The 17,934-nt window shown below is 43.6% G+C and overlaps 1 protein-coding gene across 4 annotated transcripts in view; it reads right to left on the minus strand.

Annotated features, from left to right (window-relative positions):
• THADA (THADA armadillo repeat containing) overlaps positions 1-17,934 on the minus strand; it is a 383,919-nt gene that overhangs the window by 99,570 nt on the left and 266,415 nt on the right. For all 4 annotated transcript variants that reach the window (XM_012524133.3, XM_058278477.2, XM_071208795.1 and 1 more), the window contains one exon: positions 9,129-9,244. In XM_012524133.3, the coding sequence (XP_012379587.1) occupies positions 9,129-9,244 (116 nt within the window). The remainder of the gene's footprint in view (positions 1-9,128; positions 9,245-17,934) is intronic.

The raw sequence follows: 17,934 nt of genomic DNA on the forward strand, positions 1-17,934 counted from the left end.
GGGGGGGGGGAATTAAATAAATAAATCTTTAAAAAAAAAAAAAGTAGAAGGCAGGAAGTGGATGTGGCTCAAGCAATTGAGCTCCTGCCTACCACATGAGAGGTTCTGGATTTGGTTCCTGGTGCCTCCTGGAGAAGAAAAGCAAGATGGCAAGCTGGCGCGATGGGCTGGTGCGGTGAGCTGATACAACAAAATGACACACAAAGAAGAAACACAATGAGAGACACCACAAAGAAGGGAGCAGAGGTGGCTGATGGTTCAAGCAATTGAGCACCTCTCTCCCAGATGGGAGGTCCCAGGCTCAGTTCCCCAGAAAGCATACAGCGAATGAACACAGAGGGGAGACAGCAAGTGCAAACAAAGAAGAGGGGTGAATAAATAAAATAAGATCTTAAAAAAAAAACGTATCAGCAGTTGGGGGTTGAATTCCTAGTGTGCAGTTGCGTAAAGACTATTTTTACTTCTCTCTCAAACACGAAGAAACTTTGGTTTTGCTCAAAGGCTCAGTTTAATATGTTGATCACTTCTGTATGCTTTTACCCAGTCTAGTTTCTGTAAGCTTAGCCTGTCAACAAAAAGCACATCACATAATTTCAAACTTCACTTCTTCTCAAACGGCTTATTCCTGTAGGACTTGAGGGTGTACTTCTAATAGGAGTATCTAATGAAGAAGATGTTTTGTACCTTGTTTCACTGGTTTGGGTTGAAATGTAATAACTTAAAGTTTCTTTCTGCTTTTGAAAAGTAAAACAGGATCTCATCCCATGATACCATGACCTTATGCATTCCTGAAAAGTTTAAAAGGGAGCAAACAAATGTCAACAAGCTCAAGTCTAAAACACACCAACTTCTTTTCTCTCATCATTTAAGTCTGCCTTAGACTCAAGGAGACTTCAAGTAGGCTGAGATGGAGGACTAAAGAGGGTTTCTAATGAGAACCCCTTCCCCAGTAAAATCTGGGAGTTGAAAGAAAGGCAGTTATCATCCTCCCCATTTTTTCCCCCTAAAATTAAAAGCAGGGAGTAGTTACTGGGAAAACTTTTATTTTGAAGAGAAGGAGGGAAGCGGGGGAGAGAGAAAGAGAGAGAGAGAGAAACCAAAAGCAAAACACAACTCCCAGCAATGCCTGGAAACTTGCTATGTAACTAACCATCCCTGTTAAGACTTGCTTCCCTTAAAGTTTTGGCAGGGACCACAAATGAAAGCCTTAAAATGCCACATGATCATCTGAATATTTCAACAATTCTTCTGGACTGGATTAATTTTAGTGGCATGGGAGTGCAATGGCAACCTACAGCTGTGGCAAAAGCCTGAGGTCTCTCTTGATTTCTTTACTTCAAGTAGTTTAGAAAGAAGGACCTCTTCCTTGGGGAGGGGGCTAATACAGAAGGCACAAGGGATGTGGGAAGGGGCTAAGGGGCTGTGGGAAAATGGAATCAGCCCTAAACCCCAGTATTTCTGCCTGGGAATTGTAATCTAGCCTCTTGGAAGAATACATCTGGTGGTTAGAAAATAAATGCTGTCTTCAGCTGAAAAGCAAAACCGTATCCTAAACCAGAACTTCTGCAGCTGGCCACAGACCCCCTTGGGGAGAACTCGGATTACCACACAAAGCTTAAAGAGCTTCATTTCTCTAAGCACACTTTCCTTACTCATTTCAATCCACAGGACCTTGAGGAGCACACACACCATTCAGCTTAGTGGGGACAAGTAAGAAAGAAAATGGTGAGAACAAATGGGAGTATGGATAAGGGGGTAGACAGAGAGGGAGATGGAGAAGTAACTGGAAGTATATGTGCCAGGAGGATGGAGAAAGGAGAAGAGCACAGGAAATAGTGGCTAGGGAATGTCTGGAGCCCTGATGGGGAAGTTGTAGAGGGAATTGAATGGGCAATTAGTTTATCATTTTACAGGTAAGAATTAACTTGGGGTAACAGATCACTAGATCTGGCACACAGAGTAGGTGAGGTGCTCAACAAAATTACCTCTGTCATATCATTCCCCATCAGCACTGTTTTATGTAAAAATTTATTTCCCAAGGTTGCTTTTCTAGTAACCTTGGGATCTCTTCTATTCCTGAGAGCCTGTTTTTCTCACCAGAATATCACTGTTATTTTTAAAAATGATAAATACCTACTGTATGCCAGTAATGCACTGGTCCTAGCCCAGGCATGGAGGCCACTGGATGACTGCCCGGACTCCCCACAGAGGGCTGGGGCCATCCCAGCATGGATGGGGAAGGGACTCCTAGCTGACCCCTTCAGTGGCCTCAGCCCTTGCCTGTGGTGCCAGGTTTCAGCAACAAGCCCTTGTGAGTGAATGTGTGAGGGTGGGAGTATTTCAAATTGGGCACTGGATGATCACCATGGCTGGCTCCCTGAGTCGTGCTCCTCAAAGGATGTACTGTAATCCCAGGACCAGCAGTAGAGGAATATCTAAAGCTTATTAGAAACACAGGCTCTCAGACCTCAGACTAGACTTACTGGAGATAAGAATCTCCATTTTTAAAAAGATGTACCTCGTGTATGTGAAGCAGGCGCTCAACTACCGAGCTACACCCACTACCTGAGAACCTGCATTTTGGCAAGTTTGCCAGGTGATTCAGGTTCACAGTAAAGTCTGAGAAGCACTTACTCTTAGAGAATACTTTTCAAAGCCTTTTCAATGCCTTGGCATAAAAACACTGCCTGAACAGACAAAGGTGCTGTGGCCCAGTAGAAAGAGCCTAAAAAGGAGCTGAGAGCAAAGTCCTCGAGTAAAGTTAATAGATGTCAGTGGCTACTTGCAGTCTGCTGTGTGACAATGTGCCTGGCCTCTCTGAGCGGCAGTTTCCCATCTGTGTGGCGGTGGGAATGGACTATAATAAACTTTATGACTCTTCCCAGTTCTAAAAGTCTAGGACTAGGATTCTACTTTGTGAGACACTGTTTTCTTGCCCTCTCTATGCTGAAGTTGTGGTTTTAATAAATAGTTGCAGTATTTACTATAGTCTGGCAAACAGCAGAACTCAATAAATAAATTTGTTGAATGAAGTGGAATAGTCTAATTCTATTTAGGCCTTGAAAAATAAAAATGTGCCCTGAACTTCCACAACAGTCAACCATACCAGAGTACCAGGTTTAAATGGTATTTTCGAGGGCAACTGACATAATTTAAGATACCTTGCCAAGGTAGCACCCAACCTCAGAAAGTCACTCATTTTTGAAACTACAAGATGGTCCCTACACTGACATGACTGTGGAATGTTTTAGCGGCTCTGTCTCCTGAGTAGCAGGCAAGAGAAGCAGCCAATCCATCTTTTCTGAATGCATCTTTGGCCTAAGAAGAAAAATGCAAGAGCTTCCTAGCAAGCCTGTTGTTTAACTCAGTGCTCCATGAGGCCTGATTCCCACCATGCCTTCTCCTGGAATTCTACAGACTTCATTGAGCTTTGCAGAGGAGCACAGGGTCAACGATCTCTCAGTAGTTTGAATATTTTGGCAGCTGGCTCTCTATTCCTGGTGCATCTCAGACTCTGAATTTTGGAAAGGCAGGTGGCATCTCATCCTTTTTCCTCTCCCTCAGGGAGATGGCAGGTACAAAAATAGAAGAGAAAGCATCAGTGGTTCTCAATTAGACTGCATTTTAGAATCTCTAGGGGAGCTTTTAAGAACTACCAATGCCTTGGACCCATCCTAGAACAAGTAAATCAGAAACTGGGGATGGAACCTGGCATTGGTAAATTTGAAAACCTCCTCAGACGATTCTAATATGCAGCACCAGTATTGAGAACTATTGTCTAGAACAGGGGTTCTTAACCAGAGGTCCATGAGCTTGAACTGAAATTCAGAAAACATTATTCTTGTGGGGACATGTTGATGCAGGTGTGATATATTTATTAAATAATACACAGTAGGCTTAATAAGGGGTCCATGGTTCTCACCTGACTGGCAAACAGGTATGTGGAACAAAAAAGGAAAAGAACCCCTGGTCTAGAGTAAAAACTCACCATTAGTCAATTTGGTACCTAATAACTACTAATTGTTGTTGGCAAGAGTCCCAAACTCCCATTTCTAAGAAAAGGATAATGCAAGGAAAGAAGAGGCTAGGAGAAGATGGTGGCAAAGCAGAGTAAGCACGCTCCATCAAGAGAGAAAGGCCCATGGTGGCTGTGTGGGAATGTGGGCCTGGTGTTGTCAGATCTTCTAGTTTTTTAAGAAAAGCTGGAAATCTTGATCTATTGTGAAATTTCACTATTTTTAAGTGCCCACAACTAATTAAAAAAATTTAAGCCCTGTGCAAGTCAAACAAAACACATCTATGGCCAATTGGATCCCAATGTGCTATCAATTTGATTCCTCTGGTGAGACCGTACAGTATGCCAAGAGTGTACAGTGAGCCGAGCCCCAAGCAGAGTCCACAAGATGCCCCTTTATTGAGCCAAGACAACAAAATGCTACAGCAGTTTATGAGCTACAGCAGTTTATGAGCTGCAATGTAAGCAAGTGAAAATGGAAAAAAAATCTACCCATTTGCCTTACCTGTTAACTCAAGCCAAGCTGAAATGCTGACTATGTTGGGTGTCTTATGTACAGGGTTTGACTCCCCAATTGTCTGCACTGCCAAAAAAGTGGACTTTCTTATACTAAGGGAGTTTTGAGAAGAGTTAATTAAATAATATTTACAAAGCTCCTAATACAAAACTCAATACAGAGTAGGCACCCCCAAAATACAAGCTTCCTTAGCCTAATTTTTAAAATCTTAGTTAAAATGTTAGTGGAGGTCTCCTATGCATTGTTGGTGGGAAGGAAACTGATACCCCTCAGGAAAGCAATCTGACAGTATATACCAAAAACTCTTAAAAAAAAAAAAAAATGTTTTCAAAGAAATTTCTAAAATGCAAAAGGATTCTATTTTTAGAAATGCATGGGCAGTAAAGCTAGGAAGAAAAGCAAAGAAATGATTATCAAAAAAAGTCAGGGGGAGCCAGTGTAGCTCAGTGGTTGAGTGCCAGCTTCCCACATACGAGGTCCCAGGTTCAATTTTTGGCGCCTCGTATATCCAAAAATAGATAGATAGATAGATAGATAGATAGATAGATAGATAGATAGATAGGACAATGATTACCCCTAGAGAGGAATGATAGGGTACAAACAGTTTAAAATAATAATAGCAAATGCTTTGATGATACTGTTGAAGAGAAAAAAGTAAGCTATAACATATATAGTATAAACAACTATGTTGAAAAAAAAAAGAGGCGGGGGGGTGGGGGGTGGAAAGATGAAAGTAACTACACCAAACCAGTAACCAATAATATTGATTCACACTGGATGGGAGTGAGAATGGATTTACATTTTGTTCTTCTTTTCCAAATTTTGTACTGATTTTCTATAAACATATACTATCTTCACAATCATACCCAGAAAGGTGAAAATAAATTTGATAGGACACATTTTCCTTCCTATTTACCACACCATCCGTCACACTTAGTCTGAAGAGTCTGTTTAGTTCACTAAGTCTACTAAAAGAAACACACACACATATTCCTTTTTCCTTTTATAACCAAAGAGATACTAGATAACCAAATTCATTTCTGAAAATGTTAAGCCCAGCGTAACAGTAATTTCAACTCTCAACCAAAGTAAATGAGTCTTTTTTCCCCTTAGTCCTACTTGACAGGGATTTTTAAGAGTTCCTTCTAGTCAGGCAGGGCCTGTGATCCAGCTGGGACAGCTGAGCTGGGATCCGCAAATAGCCAGGGCAGCCAAGAGGGCCAATGTCAGGGACTGTGCCAAGTCCTCTTTCCTGGCGCCTCAGCCGGTCTCTGCAGGCCAGTGGCTGAGTCCTCTTCTCACTCGGTTTCTGGCCTGGGTCAGCTTAGTTTCCCGAGGTGGTAAACTGCCTCTGCACCATGAGAGAGACAGTGAACTAGATTGAGGAGGGAAGAATGGCGGTAAAGAGGGAAGGAAGGGACCTGAAGGATTAACGAGCTGACTTCCATGAGAGCTTGACGTCTTGGAATGAAAAGCAGCCTGTAAGAGCAGAAGCCCAGTCCTTTACTCACGCCATGTTGCCAGCTAGCCATTCATCACCCCAAACTCCCCAACAACTCCATGCTATTGCTTAATCACATCATATAAATCCCTATTAATCTCAAAAAGTCAAAACACAAACATACGACAGGAGTCTCTATGTGCCTTCAACTTCAGGGTCAAATTTAAAAGCTGAATTGGTTACCCAATGGCTCCAATGAACTTTTTTTTTTTTTCCAAACTTTTTTTGGGCATAAGAGGACAAATAAAAGACACCTCCACTAATGTTTTTCTAATTACTGAACTGAAAGAGCTCAGGTTAATGATCAAATAAATTAGAGCAGGAGAAAGGTGTTGGTGTTAAAATTTAAACCAATATATATTTTGCAATAACATGAATATTTCATAGCTTATACTCATACAGAGCTCCTTAGTAGGTTCAAGGGAACATTTACTCCTCTTTCATGTGTAAATTTCTAGGGACATAAAAAAGCCTCTTCAGCAGCTGAATTTTGAATACTCTGCATTATGTCTTCCTTGGGAAAGAATGTGACCACTTTGAGAAGGGGATCACTAGGACCCAGAGTGGATTCACCTGAGCATAGAGTTACTAGCGTAGACAGACACCTCCCAGGGCAACACTCCTGGAGGAACTCAGGGACAAGGTAGGTATAAGGCAGGCTGAGGTTTCATCCCTTATCCCAATTATATAACTTCCTTTTCAGGACACTCAAGGTCATCCTGTCAATGAGGTGGAAATACAGAAAAGCTGGTATATGGCTTTGGCTTTGGAATGCATTGTGCTTTGGCAGTGTGTTTTCCTCCCAAACTCTATTCCAGGCTCTGAACACATCCTGATTAATACTGGTAAAAGTGTGTTGGGAAGCAAGAGGAAACCTGGTGTTAGGAACCATCTACAGGCCACCCACAAGATGGAAAATTCACACTTGGATAATAGAGAGATGACTGAACTGGAAACAGTAAAGTGGCTTTCCTGGACTCTGGGCAAGGAAGGCGGAAACCCAATGAATTACCAGTGATTCATGCCTTTGTTTTCTAGGGCTGAAAAATCATGGAGAAAATCAGAAGGAGGGGGGATGATGATGCAAATAGCTAAAGGCACTGGGGAAAGTTCAAAGAGGCCAGGAGGACTTCTCCAGCTACAGAGGAAGCTGAAAGGTAGGTCAGTCCTCTGTCCTCAGGCAATGAGCCACATGGAGGCCCATTCTAACTCCATTCCATCCAACAAGAAGAAATGAACTCAGGGACCTGAGGATGATGAATTTCTATGAGACCTATGAAAGAGTAGCCACCAAAGGGGGCAGAAGATCCTTTCTTGTAGAACTTTAAGGGCAGGAGTTAGGAGTCCGTCTTGGGACAGTTCTGCCTGAAGGCAGAGGTTTCAACAGGATCATTTCTGGAGAATTTTGTCTTCCTGATCCCCAGAAATAATAACTAGGAACACCTGCCTGTTAACTGGTGAACAGCTGCAAGCACAAATGTGTTCTCCTGATTTTCCCTGTTCTCCTGGGAAATGTGCCTTAGGGAGGTTGTCTAGGAGCCACACAGAAGACATATGACACTGGGCTTAAAGGAAGTGGTTTATGCTTAAACAAGTCCTACTTTCTAAATATAAGGGAGAAAACAAAACAAATAAAAATAAAAATGAGAGGTTAGCCATAATGTGATTGGCATTTCAGATACAAGAGAATTTCCCCTATCAACTGCCTTGTTCAAAGCTATTGGTGCTTAGACAAGTATCAACACACCCACACCCATGTGTTGGGGAATCCTTCATCTAAAGGTTTCCTTCAGGAACTTTTGCTGTGTGGTGGCCACATATTTCTCTAGCCCCATTCCTCTGCCACAGGCAGCTTACACTTTAGGTTCTAGAAGGGCTAACTTCCTTTAGTTCTCCAAACTTACCATGCCAATGCAAAGTGCCATGTTTCTGCACATGCTGCTACTTAAGCCTGTAATGCCCCTCTCTGCCTTGGCCACTTGGCACAATTCTGCACATCTCCCGAAGGCTGGCTCTTTCAATGTAGGCCCTCCCCTCCCCTCCTCTGGGTTACTCCTGTACCCATTACATACATTTTTTATTACACATATAAAGGGTGAAAATTATTTCTTTACACATCATTCTCCCCTTCTGGATGTGATCCCCTTGAAGCCAGGACTCATTCTTCCATATCTCTGCATCACAAAGTCTGTGCTCAACAATACTTTATTAAATTAAACTGATCTGTGGGCCTCACATGGCCCATTGCCTGACTCAGCAGATAAGGTGGGGAGCCCAAAAGTGAACAAAAGCAAATTCTTTGAAAAAATAAAAAAGAGAGGCTGCTACATTAGGCAGTTAATATATTGACTCTTAATTGAACGCAGCGTCCTACAGCACGGAATGTGAGGGCAGGTGAGCCCCTTCTGGAGTACCACTGCTAGATCGACAGAGGACATACCAGGAGGCCCTTATGGTAGCACTGTCCTACCACAGCCAGAGTCCTGTGACCTGGATTTTGAACACAATGCTACAGAGAGGATTCTATATATTAAATGAGAAATTCTTTTTACTCCTTCCTCTTTCATATAGGAAGTGTTCTCAGTGTTAGAAAAAACTAACGATGGTAAGGATGAAAAGAAGATAGGTATCCACCCTTCTTTGCCTTGCTTATTCAAGCTAGTCTACTCCCCCCTGAAAAATGGCAAATTCCACCCCTTCTCCTATTAACACCCTATCTGTCCCTCAGTGTCTACCCAGGTCTTATATCAATCTCTAATTTTCAAATTGCTGTGGCGCCCGTACCACATGATTTAATCAAATACTGCCTTTGTTGCCATAATAATTAACACAGAGCTGGGCACAAAGCAGGGCTTAATAAATACAGACAGATATAAAGCCATATTACATGCCCATAGTAACTCAGCAGTTTCAGAAAAATTGTCAAGAAAATATTTTTCTTTCTTTACCACAACCCGAAGTTCTAAAAGAATACTCCAGTATGTTCACAAAACTCATGCCAGTGACTTTTAAAACTCCCTGCAACTAGAAACGACAATTCTCTAACGTACTCCTAACCCCTGATAACTCTTTGCCCATGTGGGGTTTTAACATACCTCTTGGCCAGCCAGAGTTTGGCTTTGGTACAAACAGTGACGTCAGTTAGCTCCTGCTGAAAGTCTGAATTCGTTATGTGTTTGGAGTCTGAGTAGGCTTGTAACAAATGAAAAACCTATACCAAAAAAAAAAAAAAGAGAGAGAAAAAGTAATATCCTGCTGTGAAAATATATTTTCCTTAAATGCTCAGTTCCTCCCTTTTAGGCTTCCTCAAGTTGTTCCCCTCAAAGAAAACAAGACACCTGCAGAATGTGACTCTGGTCTCTTTCCAGAAAAGCATGTTGGTTTTGGAGAATGAGCAGTGGTAAGAAATCCTTAATCCATACCTGTGTCCTGGGTTCCTTGTACAGTTCCAAAAACGGCAACTGTTTTGTGACCCAACAATCATTTGATGTAAGAGCTTATTAGTTACAAACAACCTATACATTGATTTCAGTAAAGAAATGCAAACATTTTTCTCTAGGTTAGCAGTCTCACATGAACAGAAAATGTGTCTTTAAAAATCAAAGTCTTAGTAACATAGGAAAAATTAACTGCCTGAGAGTCTAACCCGGTTTACACGTCTGGTTTCATCAGAACAGGCTTGGCTAAAGAAGCAGGCTACTGAGTGCCCACGTGAGTGCCCGCGCAGTGAGCCGAGTGCCTACACAGTGAGCCGAGTACTCATGCGAGTGCCCACGTGGCGGGCCAAGTGCCTGTGCAGTGAGCCGGAGCCCACGCAAGTGCCTGCGTGGTGAGCCGAATGCCTGCATGAGTGCCTGCATGGTGAGGTGAGTGCCCATGTGGCAAGCCAAGTGCCAGTGCAGTGAGCCAGTGCCCACGCAAATGAATCATGCAGCAAGATGATGATGCAACAAAAAGAGAGACAAAGGGGAGAGTCAAGGTGAAGTGCAGCAGAGACCAGGAACTGAGGTGGTACAATTGACAGGGAACCTCTCTCCACATCAGAGGCCCCCAGGATTGAATCCCGGTGAATCCTAGAGGAGAAAGACGAGAAGAGAACAAAAAGAGAAACAGATACAGAAGATCACACGGTGGATGGACACAGACAACAAAAATAGCAGGGAAGGGGAAGGGGGAGGGAAAGGGGAAAAAAAAAAAAAAAAGCAGGCCAGAATAATGCTTGCCTTTGCAAATCCCAGGGAGGATAGTTGTAAACTAACTGGGTTTATCAGCAGGTCTTCCCTAGGATGTTAGGAGTCTCGAATATAATGTCTATTCTTACATGGCATTATCTACTGGAATTCAGTGCAATACTAGCAGTAAGCAGAGAAAAACAGGTCCTGTTGTCTATCTAGCTGCCTAAATTTAGAGAGGTGGCCATGGTTCCAACAGATACATGACACAGTCAAGTGTGTGTGCGAGTTTTTTTGCGCTCAGCTACGACATCAATAAGGCCTCTGTGAGGAGTACAAATCTGCAGCTGAGAAAAAAAGTGGTTGAGGGTGTGCCTGAGCTCCTCTGACCTTAGGTGGTGCCAAGGAGAAGGATGCAGGTCAGAGAACTCCTTCATTCTCAGGCCTCTTTATCTAAATCAAGAAGGAAGAGGTGGGTGGAGCAAAGCAAGTACAGATAAACACACCAAGAACTTTGGAAGTCTATTTTAATTAATCAGTTTATTTTCTTTCCTTATCATGTCCTTCACCAGAGCTGCAGATGATTCTTTCTAAGCAATCAAATTCAGCTTTTTCTTTTCCTCCTCTCTTGTCAAGGAGGGGCTATCAGCAGTGAAATAATGGAGTGTTAGATATAAAAGGAAGTAATGAGAAAAAATAAGAGGCCAAGATAAAACAGATCCAGAATCATCAGACCTAAATGGGTGTGCGCTGGCAGGTTTTCCTGGGTCAGGCATCTGCAATTATCAACAACAAATAAATACCGAGCACTTTTTCTTTAGAGAATCAAAATAAGTTTTGATTTCTTTGCTACAGTTAATGGCTATTTTTTCCCCCTAAACAGAAGTAATTTTATAGTAATTGTACAGGAGAATGCACACAAGTTCCGATGTGGAGACTGAAATGCTTTCTCTAATAATGGATCTGTTATTTCAGAAGCAACAGCTCAAATGTCACCACTTTACCACACCCCTGCAGGGACCTAAACCGCTGGTTGTAGAGTCTGGAGAAATGGGTATGGCTGGGGCTTCTAATGTGGTAACTGCCGGAGTGAAAAAAAATACCTTCCCTTGCCCGAATTCCCACTCTCCTGAAAGAGTTGGCAGAATCACTAAGCCTTGCTTTACTTTTCTCCACAGCTGTACAAAACCAACCACCAGGGCTTTTCATGGTGTCACAAGATCGTAATTAATCAGCAGACACCACCAAAATACATGACTTTTGAATTCACTTGTAAAGAAAGCTCTGAGAGTTTCAAATGTCTCTTATTTAGAAGAAATCACTTCAAAAATAACTCCTGTTGGTTGTTTAAACTTAGCCCTATATTTGCTCACCTTACTTGGCAAAAACAAGACTGTTTTTGAAATGCTTGGTAACTCTGGTTTATGAAAATCAGCCTACAAGTCCATCAATTTTGTCACTTTGGGCACAAACCAGACAACATCACTTTGGGCACAAACCAGACAACAATTGTGACCCTGGTTATACACCAGGAACAGAGAGAGATCTATTTGCTTCAGGCAAGTGGATGGGGTGGTCCATTTAGAAATACCTTGGTGAAAAAGCATGTGGAGGAGACAGCAATATAAAGGAAAGACAAGGTCAGAGAAGTCGAGGAAAAAATGGAGCAGGGAAGGAGAGGGAGAGAAAAAGACAGAGGAAAGGGAGGAGAAAGACAGTGTTTTGTTTTTGTTTTTAAAGCAAATATAGGAAATAGGTGATTATTTCCAAGATAATTTTTTAAAGAAATTTGAATACACTATTTATGTATGTATGTATGTATGTATTTATTCCTCTCCTCTTCCCCCCTCCCCAGTTGTTTGTTCTCTGTGTCCATTTGCTGCATGTTCTGTCTGCTTCTGTTGTCAGTGGCATGGGAATCTGTGTTTCTTTTTGTTGCGTCATCTTGCTGCATCAGCTCTCTGTGTGTGTGGCACCATTCCTGGGCAGGCTGCACTTTCTTTCACGCTGGGTGGCTCTCCTTACGGGGCGCACTCCTTGCGTGTGGGGCTCCCCTATGCAGGGGACACCCCTGCGTGGCACGGCACTCCTTGTGCGCATCAGCACCGCACATGGGCCAGAGAGGCCAGGCCTCTGGTGCCAGGTTCCTAGGTCAGGTCCAGGGGCCAGGGGCACAACCAGGAGGGGTCATTTGTCCTTCAGCTCCTAAAGAATGGTAGAAGCAAGGCAACTCTTCTCCGTCCCCCTCCTTTCCAAAAGTTCAGATTCAGAAGAACTTCTGGGCTAAGAGAGTGGGTCGGCCCAGATCTGGGATAATACAGAGAAACAGAAGCTGCCAGAACTGAGGAGGATGATTAACTGAATGCACACAAACTCTGGAAGTTTAGTTGTCATTTTTGGCATCCCAAATGTCTCTATTTCAGCAGTAGGATTCAAATGCTCAGTGAACAAATATTTCTTAACTATTATTATCAGACCCTGTTCTGGGGGCTGCAGCAGAGAACAAAGAGACAGAGTCCCTGCTTTCCCATAGCTTACATTCTAGTCCTAGACAAACTGAAACTCTATAGCTTCTCTGCCTCTGCCTGGTCATGATTCATAACTTGCACAGCAACTTACCATTGCTTTCCTTCTTATACTTGACCTCATCCTCTACAAAGTTATATGCATGGTAAGAAACCAATAAGCATAGGATGAATTGAACTGATGTCAGTATTTGATGGCCTCATCTTATATTAACTTGCTGCCTTTAGGACACATGCCCATAATCCAGTTAACTTTGATGACGGTTCTGTGAGCGGCTCTAGGTACCAATCCTGTGTTAGGACTAGAGACCCAGAGCTGAAAAACACCAGGCTTCTCACTGCAGTGGATTCCTAATCCAGGGGAAGAAAGCAGGCAGGTCTAATAATGTTGCACAGTTGTGCTACACACTGTTAAGAATCTAGCCCTATGGGAAAGAGTGTAGGAGGAGCACAAACTTTAGAGCCAGATGGAAAAGGTGTAAATCCAATTACCAGTTGTGGAGCTCTGGGCAAGTTACTTAACTTCTGTTTGCTCATGGTAACCTAGGCATATTGCTACCTTACAGGAATGTAGAGAGATTCAAGAATATATATAGTACTTGGTACATACGAGGCACATGAAAAAACTGTTCATTCTCTTCCTTGTTTTGGTCTGTTCCCTCCCTTCCAGGCCCCATTCCAAAAATAGTTTTAAAAGGCCTTGTAGAAATGGTGATTTTTGTATTTGGCCTTGAAAAGAATCTTGCCAGAATATAGTATGGAAGCAGAGGAAACTGATTTTTTTTTTTTTTAAGATTTTTAAAATTTATTTATCTCTCTCCCCTCTGCCCCCCCCAGCCCCAGTTGTCTGTTCTCTGTGTCGATTTGCTGCATCTTCTTTTGTCTGCTTTTTTGTTGTTGTTGTTGTTGTCAGTGGCACGGGAATCTGCATCTCTTTTTGTTGCGACATCTTGCTGTGTCAGCTCTCCGTGTGTGCGGCGCCATTCTTAGGCAGGCTGCACTTTCTTTCACACTGGGCAGCTCTCTTTTAGGGCCCACTCCTTGCACGTGGGGCTCCCCTATGCGGGGACACCCCTGCGTGTCAGGGCACTCCCTGCACACATCAGCACTGCGCATGGGCCAGCTCCACATGGGTCAAGGAAGCCTGGGGTTTGAACTGTGGACCTCCCATGTGGTAGACCGATGCCCTATCCACTGGGCCAAGTCCGCTTCCCGGAAACTGATTTTTTAAAAAAGGATATTAAAATATTGGGACTTCTCAGAGTGTGGATGTGGCTCAAGCAGTTGAGCTCCTGCCTCCCACATGTGATGTCCTGGGTTTGGTTCCCACTGCCTCATAAACAAAACAGACAATGAGGAAAACAAAACAAAACAAAACAAAAAACGAGCAGACAAGCAAAAAAGATACTAAAAAACACTGAATTGTATACTTAAAATGTGTGAATTATAAGGTTTGTGAATTATATGTCAATAAAATTATTTTTTAAATATTGGAACTTCTCAAGGAACAGCAAGTAGTTCTATGTGATGAGAACACAGCCAGGGTTTGTTTGCTTTTTAAAAAAGATTTATTTTACTTATTTCTAACCCCCCACACCCCATTACCCCCCATTGTCTGCTCTCTGTGTCCATTCGCTGTATGTTCTTCTGTGTCTGCTTTATTCTCATTAGGTGGCTTCGGGAAACAATCTTAGGATCTTCCAGAGTGTGAGAGAGGTGATTACTCTTGCACCACCTCAGCTCCCCCATTCTGCCATGTCTTCTTATTTTCTCTCCTCTGTGTCTCTTGTTGCATCATTTTGCTGTGCCAGCTCTCCACATAGGCCTGCACTCCTGCACAGGGAGGGTTTCCCACATGTGGTGGCATTCCCACACAGGGCAGCACTCCTGTGTGTGGCTGCATTCCCGTGTGGGCAGGCACTCCATGTGGGCCAGCTTACCCTCACCAGGAGGCCCTGGGCATCGAACTCTGGACCTCCTATATGGTAGATGGGAGCCCAACTGGTTGAGCCACATCCATTTCCTCAGCCAGGGTTTATGAAGTGTGACAAGAGACAAGATGGGAAGAAAGGCTGGTTTGGACTGAGAAAGATCTTGAATACCACTGTATTAGTTTCCAGGGCTGCCATAACAAATTGCCACAAACTTCGGGCTTAAAACAACCGTAACTGATTTTCTCACAGTTCTGGAGGCCAAAAGTTCAAAATCACGGTGTTGGCAGAGTAGGTTCCTTCTGGGGACTCTGGGGGCGAATCCTTCCTTGCCTCTTCTGGCTGATAGTAGCTGTGGCAATCCTTGGCTTGTGGCAGCATCATGCCATTCTCTGCCTCCATCTTCACATGGGTCTCACGTGGCCGTCTCCCCTAAGTCTCTGTGTCTCGAATCTCTCTCTGCCTTTTTCTTAAAGGGCACACTAGTCATTGGATTTAGGGTCTGCCTCAAATCGAGGATGATCTCATCCTTAACTAAATGACATCTGTGAAGCCCCTTTTCTCAAATAAGGTTACATTCAGAGGTTTTAGGGGCTAGGACTTGGGCACACTTATTGGCGCCACTATTCAACGCCCTTCAGCTACATTATAAACGTGTACTTTATTCTACAGACAGCAAAGATCTCTTCAGATAGTGAGTTTATATGATCAGTCTTGTGATTTGTAAAGAAAAGTCCAGGGGCAAGGAGGAGGCCAATTTAGAGTGGCAGAACTAGGACAACTTCAATAGTCTAGACATGAGCTGGTGAGGGTCTAAATCACAGGCTGAGAACTGATAACCGATGGGTCAAGAGTGGCTGAGGATGTTTTAAATGGCCCACACAGTGTTTTTTAAACCAGCATTTATGAATTGGGAGATGGCTAATGGAAATCATTTCAGCTTTCTAACTTCTTCTGAAAAACCTGAAAGATCTGGCAATTGTGGGCCTACTTTCCTGCCTGGCAAGAGTAACCTGGATGTGGCCGAGGAGAGCGGGGCCGGGATGGGAAATGCACGTCCTGCTGCACCCCCAGTCCCACTATTCTTACCACTCATGCTCACTGAGGTGGAGTGTCAAGGCCATTTATTACCGTCCTTCTGTGTTTTTTTTGTTGTAATTGTTACAGAGAAGAGTCAAACAAAATATTTACTGACCCCACTTATCCATCAAAGTTGGGAAACAAAGGACAGACCAAGAGGGCCGCATAATGAAACTCGTCCCTCTTCACTGTCCCACCTGCCTGGCACTGGGAGTTCTCTGATTTTGTAAACTTCCCCTCCTACTATCCCCCGGTCTAAACTATAGCAGCAGTGAAGTGGAGAGGGGAAAGGAGAGGCCACACTTGAGAGGCAGCACTCTGGGGGCTGAAGAGGCAGGGCTTGGCGACTGCGTTAGACCTGGAGTTGAGGCCCAGAGAAGACTTTCAACTCAGGCAGCTAGTGAATGAGGGCCAGCCTTCAAGACAGAAACCCTAAGAGAATAAGAAACAGGTTTGCATATGAGGGAGGGGAACTTAATGAGTTTAGTTGGGAATACCCATGTGATGGTAGATCTAGTTAGGGAGACAGGTAATTTATCGTCCAGACCAGGAACTCTATTGAGAATGAAGGAAGGCACTATTAATAATTGCACTGGGGCAAACCAGGACATATGGTTACCCTTAGCTATAGGAGGCCCTCTGAGAAAGGTTAGAGGTGGATTTTGAGGATCTGGTGTCATCAGCAAAAGAAACAGGAGATGGCTTTGTTAATTTAAATAGTTGTGACCCAGTCAGAAGACCAAAAGCCCACCACCAACCAGGCGTACCACCAACTATCACAGGCCTGGGCCTGCAGAGATGGAAGGGCTGAAAGTCCTGCCCAGAGGAGGGGGTGGTCACAGAAGTAGCTGAGAGATAAGAGAGGGAGCAGGGAACGCACTGCAGGAGGGTGCCAGGGAGTCAGCTGGACTTCTTGCCCCTGAGGGGTAAGCCTTCATGAAACTCCATGAGGATCTGAGCAAAGTCTGGAGAACCTGGAAGCAGTTACCCTCTGCCCCTCTCCCCCTCCCCACTCTAAACCCAGACAGACTCAGGGGAGCCCCAGGCATCTGTGTGAAGCACGGGGTCCATTTTCGGCAGCTTAGACTCTTAAAAGCCACTCCGCAGAACAAATGTAATGCTCTTTGAATAAATGCCACAGGCCTGAAAAGAGTCAGGAGGCAGATGCCTGAAAAAAGCTTGGACCGTACCAGTAAAACGCCTGGTTTATGCCGCTGAACTAAAACAGTGACTTGTGTTAGACAAGATCAAGATGATATATGGCTGTTTGGGAATGCAACGCTGAGATGGGTTTTCCTCTTCACCAAGCATGGCTTCCAGGCAATTTTCTCCCTTATAAAATCAACAGCAGCTGAGCTCCAGAAACCAGCAGACTCCAGCAATAACAGAACCAGGTTAGGCAGGCCATGAAAAAGGACAACTCCAGGAAGAGAGATGTGCATTTTAAAGGTCAGATAGAAACGGGGTGGATGTATCGTAATCATTAACAATCCAAAGTCTAAAGAGCAACCAAGCCATCCACTTTTGCCACTGTATTTTCTTAAAAACAAACTCTAGGTTTTCTTTTGCAGCACGTAGACTGTGAGCGAGCAATTCTGACCCAGGCAGAAAACCTCTGTATCTGCCATTTTGCCTGGCCTTCTCCCTGTGTTGGTCCAACCCCCACAGCTAAGTTAGTGCCACATTTTTCCAAGCTTTGTGTTTACACAGGATTTTATTTCGGCTGGTAAAACATCTGTATTTTTTCAGGGACTTAAATAAATGATCTATGCCAGGAATGTACAGTATAGGGTGATGTCAGGCCCCCTTTTTTCTCGTCTCACTGGGCAGAACAGGCAAACATTGTTCCAGCCTGCAGTTGGGAATGTGAATATTTATCCTGCCGACTTACTTCATACAAACAGAACTAAAGGCAGGCAGGCAGAAGTATTTTATGGCTTTAAGTCAGATTGGAAGAGGGGTGAGTAGGGGGAAGGCTAAGAGAGGAATCCAAACTTTCTAATTCACAGAAACATGCCTAATTGTGTAACTGCTGGGAAACGGATACAGCAAAAATTATTTAAAGAGCAGTTGTGTTTGTATGTATGAAGCAGGAGGTGAGAAAGCGAGAGACACAAGAGTTCTCTAACTTAAAAGTCATTTCTAAACATCACCATATGGTTTTGGGTTTCATTGTTTCCTGTTTCAAGGCAT

The sequence above is a fragment of the Dasypus novemcinctus genome, chromosome 17, assembly GCF_030445035.2.
Source record: "Dasypus novemcinctus isolate mDasNov1 chromosome 17, mDasNov1.1.hap2, whole genome shotgun sequence".
Lineage (NCBI taxonomy): Eukaryota > Metazoa > Chordata > Mammalia > Cingulata > Dasypodidae > Dasypus > Dasypus novemcinctus.